Source organism: Eptesicus fuscus, chromosome 5 (genome assembly GCF_027574615.1).
Source record: "Eptesicus fuscus isolate TK198812 chromosome 5, DD_ASM_mEF_20220401, whole genome shotgun sequence".
Taxonomy (NCBI): domain Eukaryota; kingdom Metazoa; phylum Chordata; class Mammalia; order Chiroptera; family Vespertilionidae; genus Eptesicus; species Eptesicus fuscus.
Window position 1 is genome coordinate 62,976,395 of NC_072477.1, and position 13,671 is coordinate 62,990,065.

The 13,671-nt window shown below is 42.6% G+C and overlaps 1 protein-coding gene across 5 annotated transcripts in view; it reads right to left on the reverse strand.

Moving 5' to 3' along the window:
- Positions 1–13,671, reverse strand: part of CTDSPL2 (CTD small phosphatase like 2) — a 103,012-nt gene that overhangs the window by 51,044 nt on the left and 38,297 nt on the right. For all 5 annotated transcript variants that reach the window (XM_008143079.3, XM_054716284.1, XM_054716283.1 and 2 more), the window contains exon 2: positions 9,288–9,497. In XM_008143079.3, coding sequence (XP_008141301.1) covers positions 9,288–9,473 — 186 coding nt within the window. In that variant the 5' untranslated portion in view covers positions 9,474–9,497. The remainder of the gene's footprint in view (positions 1–9,287; positions 9,498–13,671) is intronic.

Consider the following 13,671-nt stretch of genomic DNA (forward strand, 5'->3'; position numbering starts at 1 on the left):
TGTTTTTTTAAAAAAATATAGTTTATTGATTTTTTACAGAGAGGAAGGGAGAGGGATAGAGAATTAGAAACATCGATGAGAGAGAAACATAGATCAGCTGCCTCTTGCACACCCCCTACTGGGGATGTGCCCGCAACCAAGGTACATGCCCTTGACCGGAATCGAACCCGGGACCTTTCAGTCCGCAGGCTGACGTTCTATCCACTGAGCCAAACCGGTTTCGGCAAAATGAAGTTCTTTAGGCATAAAATAAATAATACCAAATGGAATCCTAAAACTGCAGTAAGAAATGAACATTAAATATAAAAGATCTTTGTGTTCATTACTTCTACTGTGCTCTTACTAGCTCTCTTCAATATAATCTACATACCTTCTATAATCTCTATAGACTCATTATGATGCAGTAAATTATTATCTTGACGTCTGTTTTCCTATATATGTAGAAACACAATAAAAGTACTCTTTGTAATATTAAATTTACTTTAAAAATTTTAAATTTAAACAGTTATTTTAGGATTTATACTATTTTAAAATAAAATTTATAACTTTATAAATAAAAATAGGTCCTTGAATTAAAAAAGGGAGATTAGCCCTGGTCAGTGTAGCTCAGTTGGTTAGAGCATCAACCCAAACACCATGAGGTTGAGGGTTGGATCCCTGGTTGGGGCACATAGGGGAAGCAACCAATCGATGTTTCTCTGTCACACTGATGTTTCTCTCTCTCTCTCTCTCTCTCTCTCAATCGATGTTTCTCTGTCACACTGATGTTTCTCTCTCTCTCTCTCTCTCTCTCTCTCTCTCTCTCTCTCTCTCTCTCTCTTTCCTTCCTTCCCTCCCTCCCTCCCACTTCTCTCTCTCTAAAATCAACTTCAAAAAAAATTTTTTAAAGGGAATCAGATGATTTGTGATTTTAATCCACTGCTGCATGGATGAAATGAAAAACTGATATATTTGAATTCTCTTACGCACAAAAGAAAATCTACTCCAAAGAAACTGGGTGAAACTGTAAATTACAAATGAAAATATGATAAACCTATTTCCCTTTGGCTGCATAAATATTAAGTTGTTTTGTTGTGTCTTATGTAATAGAACATGTTCAAACTGAATTATGGTGCCAATTCAGCTGCACTGTCTTTGAGATCATTCAGCATTTTTAAAAAAGGAATTTAGTATTTTAAAAATACACATTATGAGTTCTTTAAAAGCCAAAAATTGTTACAGCTTTTCAAAATAAAAATACCAATGACGTATTTTAAAGAGTAAGTTATTGCATCAGTTGAAAAAGTATACACAATATCTGAGAGACTTATAAACTCTTACAGCATAGCAGACAATACTGAAAGCCTGCTGGATAAAAAGTCAATGAAAGAAACAGGCACTTCCACCTGCCAAGGCTAAAGTAACTAACAGAATGAAACACTTATCTGCAAATACAAAACTTGTCTGCAGTACTTGGCTTACAGATGTGGCTGGACTTTTTGTTTTGACTATATTTATCTGGTACAAGCATCAACTAATCATCAAAAATCTTCTTTGATTATCAAAGATCTTTACTGTGACTGAATGGTAACAAACATAAGTAGTGAATACTTTTTTGCATCTCGGTTTATCCTGGAATAACTTGTGCTGACGTTTGTGCTAATTGTGCAAAAGCAATGATGGATATAAATTACTACCACTTTAGCACAAATCAAGGCACTAACACCCAATAGTCATTTTATTTTTCATTGCCATGCACTTGAAGGGGAGAAAAGAAAGGCTAGTTCTACTTAATAACGTCCTTGATGAAGCCATAAAATTAACTAAATCTCAAACCCTTAAATGTGTGTTAACATTCTGCATGAGATGGGAAGTACTGTATACGTAATATACTTATGCAGCAAATATGTGCTTCCATAATTATCTTGAGAAAAAGTATTTGAATGATTTGAGTTGTAACCTGAATTAGATTACCTTATCTTTTAAAAAATATATATATTTTAATTGATTTCAGAGAAGGGGAGAGAGAAACATCAATGATGAGAATCATTGATTGGCTACCTCCTGCACACCCCATACTGGGTATCATGCTCAAAACCCGGGCATGTGCCCTGACTAGAAATCAAACCGTAACCTCCTGGTTCATAGCTTGATACTCAACAACTGAGCAACACTGGCCAGGCTGATGGAAAACTATTTTTACTTGAAGTAGGTATTTTCTGAAAAGTGAGCAAAGCAAGCCTGTCACTGCAAAACAAACAAACAAACAAACAAAAAAAAACACACCAAAAAATGACAAAAAAACACCCCCCAAAACTGACACTGCTGTCAACAGCTTCCCAATACTTAATGACTGTTCTGTTAAGTGGAGATTTTCAGAAATGTGATTTTTTAATATTGAATAAAATATGTCTAAGTGGACACACATGTGGAAGATCTGCACAATTTAGTGAACCAGTATTTCCCAAATAATCAATGCACGATGTTATAAGCCATAATAGGTAAAAGATTCATTTTAAGTATAAGACACACCAAGGAAAAGATCTTTGCAGTGCTTTCAAATTTAATCTTGGAACAAGACACTAAGAAACTACACCAATTGTCAAGTTTTGAAATAGCATCAACAGCCTGGCCAGGGTGGCTTGGTGGCTGACCATCGACGTATGAACCAGGAGGTCATGGTTTTGATTCCAGGTTGGGGCACATGCCTGGATTGAAGGCTCCATCCCCAGTGGGCAGTGTGCAGGAGGCAGCTGACCAATGACTCTTTCTCATCATTGATCTCTCTCTCTCTCCCCGCCCCCCTTTTCCTCTCTGAAATCAATAAAAATAACATATTTTAAAAAATAGCATCAACAGAGTATTTGCAGTTATCTAATAAGGACATTAAAGTACTCTTCCTTTTTCTCAATACATGTACGTTTTTCTTTATATGCTTCAATGATAACAATCAACTCCCTTCTATGAAGCCATCATTAAAGTGATTTGTAAAGTTGTAGATAATGTCCTGCTTCCCACTAATTTCCTTTTTGTTTTTAGAAAATAGTCAAAATTTTATTTGCATTAACATGTAGTAGGTATATAATTGTAATTAGGAATATTTTCAAAATTCCTTGGTTTTTAGATCTAATGAGATATACTGATAGATATAACCTGCACAAACAAATGTTCTTTAGGGTTTCCAATACCTGTAAGAAGGTAAAGGATTCTAAGGTCAAAAACTTTAAGCACCACTTGCTCAATAGGCACTATTAATAAAATCACAAAAATAAAAAGTCACCTCCCCCAAACGAAAAATAATTTAACCTGACAGTTGAAAAAGAAGATCCACACATGGCCACAGCCCATGAAAAACAAAAACAAAAAACTCAAAATCATTATCATTAGGGAAATGCAAAATAATACACAATGAGATACTACCCATCCCTATAGAAAGACTAAAGTTAAAAATACTGACTATTCCAAATGTTGGCGAAGATGTGGGGAAATGGAACTGTCAAATATTGCCAAATACAATGTAAAATGGCACAAATACTCTGGAAAACAGCTGGGCAGTTTCTTAAGTTAAAGAGTCTTAACAAAATGGTACTGGGACCAATGGATATCAATATGCAAAAGAATTAAGTTGGACTCTTCTCTGACATCACCTACAAAAATTAATTAAAAATGAACTAAAGTGTTAAAACTATAAAATATTTATAAGAAAACTTAGGACAAAATCTTCATCGCCTTGAATTTGGCAATGGTTATTTGTACATGATAAAAAATACAAGCAACAAAATTAAAAATAAATTGGATTTCATCAAAATTTAAGACTTGTTCTTCAAAGGAGTTCACAGAAGAAAATATTTGCAAATCACATATCAAATAAGAGACTTGTATCTAAAAATGTATTAGGAAGTCTTGCAATTCAATAATAAAAACAAAAATAACACAAAAAATGGGCTTAAAAGACATTTTTCCAAAGAAGACATAAAACTGGCCAAAGTTCATGAAAAGATGCTCAAGGTCATTAATCATTAGGGAAATGTATATCAAAACCACAATGAACTGCCATAACACACACACCAGGATGGTTAAAATTAAAAAGACAGATGATAACAAGTGTTGGTGAGGATGTAGAGAAACTGGAACCCCAGTATTATCTGGTGGGACTGTAAAATGGCACATCCACTTTGGAAAACAACCTGCAATTCCTTAAGAAACTAAACACAGAGTTATCATATAACCCAGCAATTCCTTTCTAGGTATACACGCAGATGAATGAAACTGGGTATTTACATAAAAACCTGTATGTGGCCCTGGTTGGTTTGGCTCAGTGGATGGAGCGTCGGCCTGCAGACTGAAGGGTCCCAGGTTTGATTCCAATCAAGAGCACATGTCTGGGTTGTGGGCTCAATCCCCAGTAGGGGACGTGAAGGAGGCAGCCGATCAATGATTCTCTTACATCACTGATGTTTCTATCTCTCTCCCACCTCTCCCTTCCTCTCTGAAATCAATAAAAAAAAAAAAAATATATATATATATATAAAAACACACAACAAAAAACCTGTATGTGAATGTTCACAGCAGTTATTTTTCATAATAACCAAAATGTGGAAACAACCCAAATGTCCACTAGCTGATGAACTGAAAATCAAAATTATCAGAAGAAAAAAAGGAAAGGTACCAAAGAAGTGAAAGTGGCAGCATAGGGTATTGTCTAATTAACTTGGTTTTGAAAATGACACTTGTGGAAAGTAGCCTACCATCCAGTCAGAAATACTAAAGACAGAGGGTAATAATATATGCAAAAAATACTAGGGGAGAAAAAAAATTTCCTATAAAAAGAATAAGCTGCAAGCTTTGAGCCGATGATAGAAATAAATGACAAACTGGGTGGCACAGGAAGACTCAACTCTTAATTACTTTCATCAAGAATAATTGTTAATCCCTACATAAGATAGGTAATGCTACAAAGACACTATCTAGCCACTTTGGGATAGAATCATATAGGAGGAAGAGCACAGCTATTAAAGTCAAATGTATCTGGATTTAAATCTCAGCCCTGTCACTTACTGGAGAGGCAATAGTGTATAGTGGTCAAGAGTGTAGGCTCTGAAACCAGTACCTGGGTTTCAATTCCAGTGTTGCCACTTAAAGCTAAGTAACCCTGCACAAGCTATTTAACCTCCCTGTGCCTCTGTTTCCTCATCTGTAATATAGTGTAATGACTTAAAGAAGTCATTACACTTAAAGCACTGAGAATAGTGCATAGCACATAGTAACTGCTCAATTACTGTTTATTTGTTCTTGTTATTTTTAATTATGGGCAAACTATTTATTACAATTTTTGTTTCTATTATTGGCATTGTACAAGTTACCTAAATTCACTCTTTCTCTTCTATAAAATGACAGAAGATGGGTTTAATGATTAAGGAGATACTGGATACAAAGCACCTAATAGGTACTCAATAAACATTAGCTACCAACCCTTACCCAAATTTTGGAAAAAAACAACAATGATGATGTATTAAGATACTGAACATAGGCAAGCTCTGTATACTCAGTAAAATTAGATAATGAATAAAATTTTAGTATATATTATCAAGAAGATAGTGTAATGACAATGTACATAAGAGAGAAATAACAGTTAGAAGCCACTATAAGCTCGTTAGGAATAATACATGACAAGTTCACCTTTTAATTTATTTCTAACATTGGGTTAATAGACTAGGGGAAACACACACACACACACACACACACACAAAAAAAAAAAAAAAAAAACCAGTGTACCTTGATTTCAGTAAGGCATTCAAATACTAATTTTCATAATAATCTTATAGAATATAATAAAGAAATATAAGGAGAATGACAGTACAATTAAATAAATCTGTAGGAAAAACTGCCCCAAATTATTAATGAAGACACTAGTCTGCAAACAGATTTCCCGTGGCCCTATACTATTAAGGCATTAATTTTAAAAAATCCTAGATGTTGGTTTTTAAAAAAGGAAAAAAGAAACTCAATACCAAAATCTTGACTATTTTAGCTGACATAGGCAAAAATCTAACCATTAAAGGAGAGAGAAAAAAAGATGATACAATATATGATATAATATAATGCCACATTAATAAAATCCCCAGTTCAAAGGAAGTAAAAATGAACACAAGTCAGAAGACGTAAGAAAAACCTATCTTCACTCTGGTTGTCACCTTTTATGACCAACAGAAAAGGGTGACCAAGATGGTTATCTGTATCACATACTGTCATATAATGAAAACCAGAAATATTTAGCTTAAATAGTGACTGAGGGTTTGCACTTGCACATGAGGAAAAGAACATATAAAAAAGTAAAGGGTAGATATATTTTCCTAAAGATGAAGAACTTAAATTCCTAATGGGTTGTTGTCATTTCTCTTGATGAGAATGTTACTATTTGTCAGTTCATTTTCTGAACAACTCTAAATATTATAGATTCAGGAAATCATGTTTCTGGAAGGAATTTGATCTTTGTTATCTATACATATAAAGAGGTAATATGCTAATTTGTCCGTGTCCTCATAACAACCAATTTGCATATTGATGCACGCGTAGCCGGGGGCGGGCAGCTGGAGCCAAGTTCCTGGGGGTCTGAGGAGACTGCCTCACAGGAGCTCGGACTGCAAAGAAGGAAGAGGAAGCAGCCATGGGGAGCTCTTCCAATCCCCCTGCACGGACACCCTACCCCAGCCCCCGCACCCCATGGGGGGACGGGAAGACCCAGCCTCAGGGGAAGCTGCAGCCCACACCTCCGACTCCTGATCTCTTCCCCCGCAACCCCCCCCAGGGGCGCCCACAACAATAGCACGCCGGCCACCACCCATCAGTGCCCCCAAGCAACCTGAGGCCTGCAGCCTGCCGCTGCCGGGCCCCCTCCCGGGCCCCCTCCGCTGCGGCCGGGCACACCTCTCCTCCCTATAACTCCAGACCCGGGTGGAGGCAGGCCTGAGCGGCCCCCCAGGGTCAGATCCTTCCCCCACCAACAGTAGCAGCGCCATCTCCACAGAGGAAGCTGGCTGAACCTCGCTGGGGGCGCGGCTAAACCCACCCTCCTAGCCCGCCTGGCTCCGCCCTGGCCCGGCCCCCACCCAGCTCCAAGAGATTGGAGCCCCACCCTGAGCAGGTAAAGCTGTGAAACAGCCACGTACAATTTAAAGAATGGCGCCAAGAGGGAAGATTTGACAATTACTCCCCCTTCCACCTCGCCGCCCCCCTAGAGCCTCCCTAACGCCCTGCCCCCGGCCCCCCAGTGCCTCCAGGGACGACCATCACTGCTACAGGGCTGCTGGCCAGAGCCCACCCCTCTGAGGCCTGTGGAATCCTCTGCAAAGCTTCCATAGCTACAGTCCCAGGAAACAATCATGCCCTCCTCCCCTAATCAGCACCTGCTACCTGTGAGGGTACCTGTGAGCTTAAAAATAACAATCCCTTCCTGTTTAGACATCACTTACTTGGTGAAACATTTCTAGGTTTATTAGCTCAGAACCTCCTCATGACAACCCAGTGAGGTAGGCGGAGAAGAGATTATAATTCCCATGGTATATGCGTACATATTCAGAAATGAAGCTCTGAGAAGAAAAGTGTCAAGCCCACTGGTTCCCAAGCACATGCCCCATGGGGGTGGGGTGGGGGGAGCAATCTGATTTTAAGTGGGGGCAAATCGAGAATGAGTAAATAGTGAATTTTTTGCATTTATTATGGTTCTAGGGGCCTCATCTACAGTGTATCCTACATAATAAAAGGCTAATATGCAAATGACCGAATGGTGGAATGAGCAGTCACTATGATGCACACTGACCACCAGGGGGCAGACACTCAACGCAGGAGCTGGCCCCTGGTGGTCAGTGTGCTCCCACAGGGGGAGCACTGCTCAGACAGAAGCCAGGCTCACAGCTGGCGAGCCGCCTCCTTGGCAATGCTAAGGATGTCCGACTGACTTAGGCCCACTAAGCCATCAGTCGGACATCCCCCCAGGGCTCCCAGACTGCGAGAGGGCACAGGCCAGGCTGAGGGACCCTCCAGCAAGTGCACAAATTTCGTGCACCAGGCCTCTAGTACGATAATAATATATTACTTCTGAGTTTATAGAAATTAGCTCAAAGAAACTTTTAAAAAATTCTATTTAAAATTAACAGAAAAATTTTACTAATTTTAGAAAAACAAATTAAGATTAAACCATCAAAACATAAAGAAAAACTCTATAAACAGAATACTTCTAAATCTTGGCCAATGGTTCACAGTAACTAAGCTTTTTAGTGATATGACAACAAAATCTACCCCTATGAATAAGAAGCAACAGTGATTTCTTTTACTAATTATCAAAGTGATAAACTTGTAATAAAAATGTATCATATAATAATCCCAAGAAAAGAACACAAGAGTAGTAAACAGTGATACAATCTACAGACAATGAAGGTTAATAACACCATCCATTTATAGAGTACGTTAAAATTTCTTAAACTACTTTCCACCTATTTGCTATCTGATCTGAAAACAACTCTGAGGCAGACAAAACAGTTAAAATTAGTCCCATTTTACAGTCTTCTTAAGGCTCAGAGGGGTAAATGATTTCCTCAGATCACTCAAGTTGGTCTAGAGCAGTGGTCGGCAAACTGTGGCTTAGAGCCACATGTGGCTCTTTGGCCCCTTGAGTTTTTAGCAAAGGCCAGCTTACGAGTACCCTAATTAAGTTAATAACAATGTACCTACCTATATAGTTTAAGTTTAAAAAATTTGGCTCTCAAAAGAAATTTCAATCGTTGTACTGTTGATATTTGGCTCTGTTGACTAATGAGTTTGCCGACCACTGGTCTAGAGTATGAATTTGGAGCATCTGTCTACTGGTCAGCATCCATTCTTTCTTTAATCACTTTGTTTTCTCCTTAATGAAATAATACATTTTCATTGGCAAATGTTAGAATACAGACAAATCATCTCCCTAAGCAGACAATGTATTAATAATATTGAGAAATTTTACCTTTCCTTTGAAATGAAAAACAATGTGAGTAAAAGAAAAAATTCAAGTAAAAGAAATACATATTTTTTACTTCCTATAATACTATGCCGGAAAAAACACAAAAACCAGAAGATTAAGCGGATCAGTAAGTAAAATAAATAATGTTTTCTCAAACAGCCACTAAATATTTTGTATGTTAATACTTTTAAAATAACATCAAATGTTAATACTCTTAAGTGGGCTCTAGCAATATTAGATTTCTCATCTTTACATGCTTGAAAATAAACTAAACTTTAATTTTAATGATGTAAGTACAAGGTGAAACCATTACCTTGGGTGTGCTTCCTTTAATGAATTTTTTAATTGAAGACAACAAGCCGGTTTCATTCTTCGGTGGTTTTTCTCCTCCTGCAGGTAGGCTATCATCAACTTCTGAATATTTCCTCTTTGCTCTGGCAGTGCGCTGTGTTTGGATTGGATTGGATTGCTGAGAAGCTTTTCGTGTTCTCAGCCTCATCTTTTATGGGTGCCACATGTAAAACTGTAAGAGAAAAATAACAAGGATTATTAAAAACTTAATCTAGCATACCCATAGTTTCCCAGCTTATATAATAAAAACCTCTTGGTTAAAAAAAGTCCAGGTTTCTAAGGGATTAAAGTAAGAAATTAACATTTTATGTGATTGAACTTTATAGTATACATTATCCCAAGTAACCTTCCCATCTTCTGAAATTATATCTTGTGATTGAACACCACAGTGTGCATGCTCTCTACAGCACTATGTTGCCTCCACCCATGCCAACATTATCATTCATTTAACCATTCATATATTCATCATCAAGTTTCTCCTGAGCACCTACCACATTCGAGGCAGTGGGCTAGGAAATTACCTAGTAAATAATAAACAAGATAGGGAAAATTTTGCCCTCTGGAACTCAAACTGTAGTGGGAAAAAACCCTTAGTCAATAAATGAATTCCATTAGCACATTCTAATAATCAGCACTCATACAAGTGTAACAAGAAGTTGAATCATTTTGCAGGATTCGATCTTACCTTACTTAATGATACTTTAAAAATTGAATTCCTACGAGAAAGAACATATGAAGCAATCAACTTGACCTCTCTCATTTTATCGATGAGAAAATTAATAGGTGGCAAAACTGTCCCAAGACTTAGAAGTAGATAAGAATATACCCTGAATTAAAATCTGTAAAACAGAATACTAAACTAGGAATGAAGAGATGTGAATTCTAATCCTACCTTAATCATAGCCAAGCAAGAGTCACAACTGTGTCTTTTAAACTGTATAAAGAATACATACACTCATCTTACCACCTTGAGACTCAAAATGAAAAAGGAATTAGAAAACAATATAAAGTGTGGAGAACAATAAAATTATTCACAACAATGAATGCATTTGTAGAAATTCTAAGCACTCTAAAGCTGTAGAAATACCTGGCAATGGTTAGGGTCTTCACTGACCAATTAGGAAGCTTAAGAAGTTGTATCTTTACTAATACAACACAATGGTCACAGAATAAAAGTTAGAATCCTTTAAAGTATATATAAAAACGTTATACTACTATAGTATGCTATGCTGTACTATACTATACCTAAAGAATAACAACAAAAAAACCATATCCCCCAAATTCAAGGGATTCACCAGAAGTTCCAAAATCTTTCCAAATAGGCTGTGTGATCAGGGTAGCTTCCCAGAAAGAGTGACTCCTGAAGTCTGTGTTGAAAGATGAGTAGTTGAGGGGAAGCATAAACCTGTGCCACAGTATAGATTTGAAGGGGTACCCAAGAGGACAGACACTCTTCTTCCTTGTCTTGTTCTGTAGCCCTTCTCTTGGAAGAATTCTGCAATCAAGTCTCAAATCCCCACATCAGGAGGAACCAAGATGGCGCCATAGGTTAAACACCTAACCTGCAGCCGGGCACAACAATTTCAAAAATACAACTAGAGGTCAGAACGGACATCGTCCAGAACCACAGGAAAGTTGGTGGACTGAAATGCCCACAGCTGGGGGGAAGGAGAAGGCCACGGGGACAGTCGGGGAAGCCGTAAAAGCCTGAGGTATGGAGAAACGGGCGGAGACACGAGCACACGTGCCTGCGGGGAGGATGGAACCGGAGAGGAAGGGGCGGCTGATGACCTGGCCGGAGTTCACTGGCAGGAAGGAGATAAAGGCTCCGGAGTGCGCTGAGCGCCGGCTCCGATTGCACTGAACCCCATTCCGGGCGAAACCCGGGGAAACTCACTCACTTTCGCAACTCCGCCACCCCCGCAGGCCGCCCGGCCCGGGACGCTGGGGACGCCGCCGCAGCGGCGGCGCCCGGAGCCCGGCGGCCTCCCAGCACCCGTCCCCGCCGTGCAGCCCCCACGCGCCTGGTGCCGTGGGTCGCGCGCCCCGCACACTGGACGGAGGCCCGGGCGCCCTCTCCGTGCACCTCCCGGCGGCGCTAGACTTCAGTAGAGTTGACTGAATTCAAGGGATTAAGAAGTACAATTGGGGGGGACGCCGCGGCGGCGACGCCCGGAACGCGGCGGTCGCCCAGCGCCCGTCCCCGCCGCGCAGCCCTCGCGCGCCTGGTTCCGCGGGACGCGCGCACCGCGCACCGGACGGAGGCCCGGGCGCCCTTTCCGTGCACCTCCCGGCGGCGCTAGACTTCAGTAGAGTTGACTGAATTCAAGGGATTAAGAAGTACAAATTGGGAAGTTTGAAAAAGATGGCGGCGGAGGTTAAAGGCTGTTCTGTTGCCCTGCACCCAGCGAAATCGGAGGGGATGAGGTGTGGAGGCGCGTGGGTCTGGCTGGTGGCGGGGGAAAGGGGCTTTTGTTCCAAACCTAGGGGAGATTAGCTCTCCATCACCCTGAAATCCATCTTCTGGCGAACCGCGGGAGACCCAGATGCCTGCGGGGAGAGGCGGGACTCTTGCGGAGGTGCGCCCAACAATCAGTGTTTGCTGCGCTGGAGTGTGGAACGAGGGGACTTAGATACGTGGAAGGCAGAAGGACCAGACTCACAGCCATCTCGGCTCGCCGCACCATGGCCTGTTGGCGCCCTGAGACCCCGCCCCGCCCTGGGACCCGCCCCGCACGTTTTGAAGACCTGCCCCGAAAGTCTTGCAGGCACACCTGCGCCCCAAGCAACGGCTTATGCATATGGGTGGCCTGCCCTCTGGCAGCGGACCAGATGAACTGCTGTTCTAGTCAGACTGCTCCAGGGCCACTCAGACAGGAGGAAGAAACTACAGTTTTTGCTGTAATCCTTGCTGAGTGCCTAAGGCAGTAGCTGATCTACACCCCATTGGAGACCCAGAAACGAGGGCATCTAGTGGTCTGTGGGAGATGACACCAGATTTCAACCACGTGCATAAGGGACACATTCAACGGGAATATTCAGTGAGCGCCAAAGCTTTGCTGCACCAAGACCCGGCCCATAAACGTGTCTCCTGCACAGCAACTCTTCCTTTATAGACAAAGAGAGCCCCCCCAGTGACACCAACAACAATCAAGACTTAACTATACAAAGGAGGACCAAGATGGAGGCATAGGGCGGAAGCCTGATTGTTGCCTACCACAACAACTTTGAGACTTCGACAAGAGAGCAGAGCAGACACCATCCAAGACCACCATAGGGCTGGCTGAGTAGATGCTCTACAACTAGAATAAAAGAGGGGTATGTGGGATGATGCTGATGCCGGTGACCCAAAGACCACACTTTAAGAACTACGGCTCAGGCGACACAAAAGAACTATGGCTCAGGCGATACAACAGCGGCCTAGAACGTGCTCGGCGCAGTTCCCCCGGCGGTCTCCGGCTGAGGGGACGGCTCCACTGGCAGCCAAGCACGGACAGACGAGCCCCTATGAGACATGGGGTGGGAGACTCGGCGCTTGCTGACCTCCGAGTCCGTCAAGAATTTCAACGCCCCGGAAGCGGCCAGGTGCGCATGCTCGGCGACCGGCCACCGATGCAGACCCAAGGGCCGACGCAGCGACGCCAGACCGGCCCACCACCCTGCACCGGGCGCACCGGAGCTTCGCCGAGCCGCCACCCGACGAGTTCTGCAGCAGCCATACTGGAGCTCTGGAAGGATGGCCAGGGGAATTGCTGAGGGGGGATTGACCGGCAGGAATTGGGATCGGGAAGACGGGGCTCCGCTGAGACCCGGGTGCGGGCGGGGTTGCGCGCCTCTGGGCTCGGGTGTGGTCACACACCTCTGGGTATAAGTGAGGCCTCACGTCCCTGGGTCTAGGTGAGGCCACATGCCCCTGGGTCCAGGTGAGGCCGGACTCCGGGTCCGGGTGAGGCCATGTGCCCCTGGACCCGGATGACGCTGGATCCCGTGCCCGGGTGAGGCCAAGCGCCCCTGGGTCTGGGAGAGCCCACACACCCCTGGGTCCAGGCGAGACCATGTGTCCCTGGATCCGGGTGAGGCCGCGTGCACCTAGGCCCGGGTGAGCCCAAGTGGCCCTGGGTCTGGGAGAGGCCAAGCGTCCCTGGGTCCGGGTGCGACCATGTGTCCCTGGAGCCGGATGAGGCCTCGTGCACCTAGGCCTGGGTGAGGTCACGTGCCCTTGGGTCTGAGAGGCCAAGCGTCCCTGGGTCCGGGTGAGACCATGTGTCCCTGGATCCGGGTGAGGCCGCATGCACCTAGGCCCGGGTGAGCCCAAGTGGCCCTGGGTCTGGGAGAGGCCAAGCGTC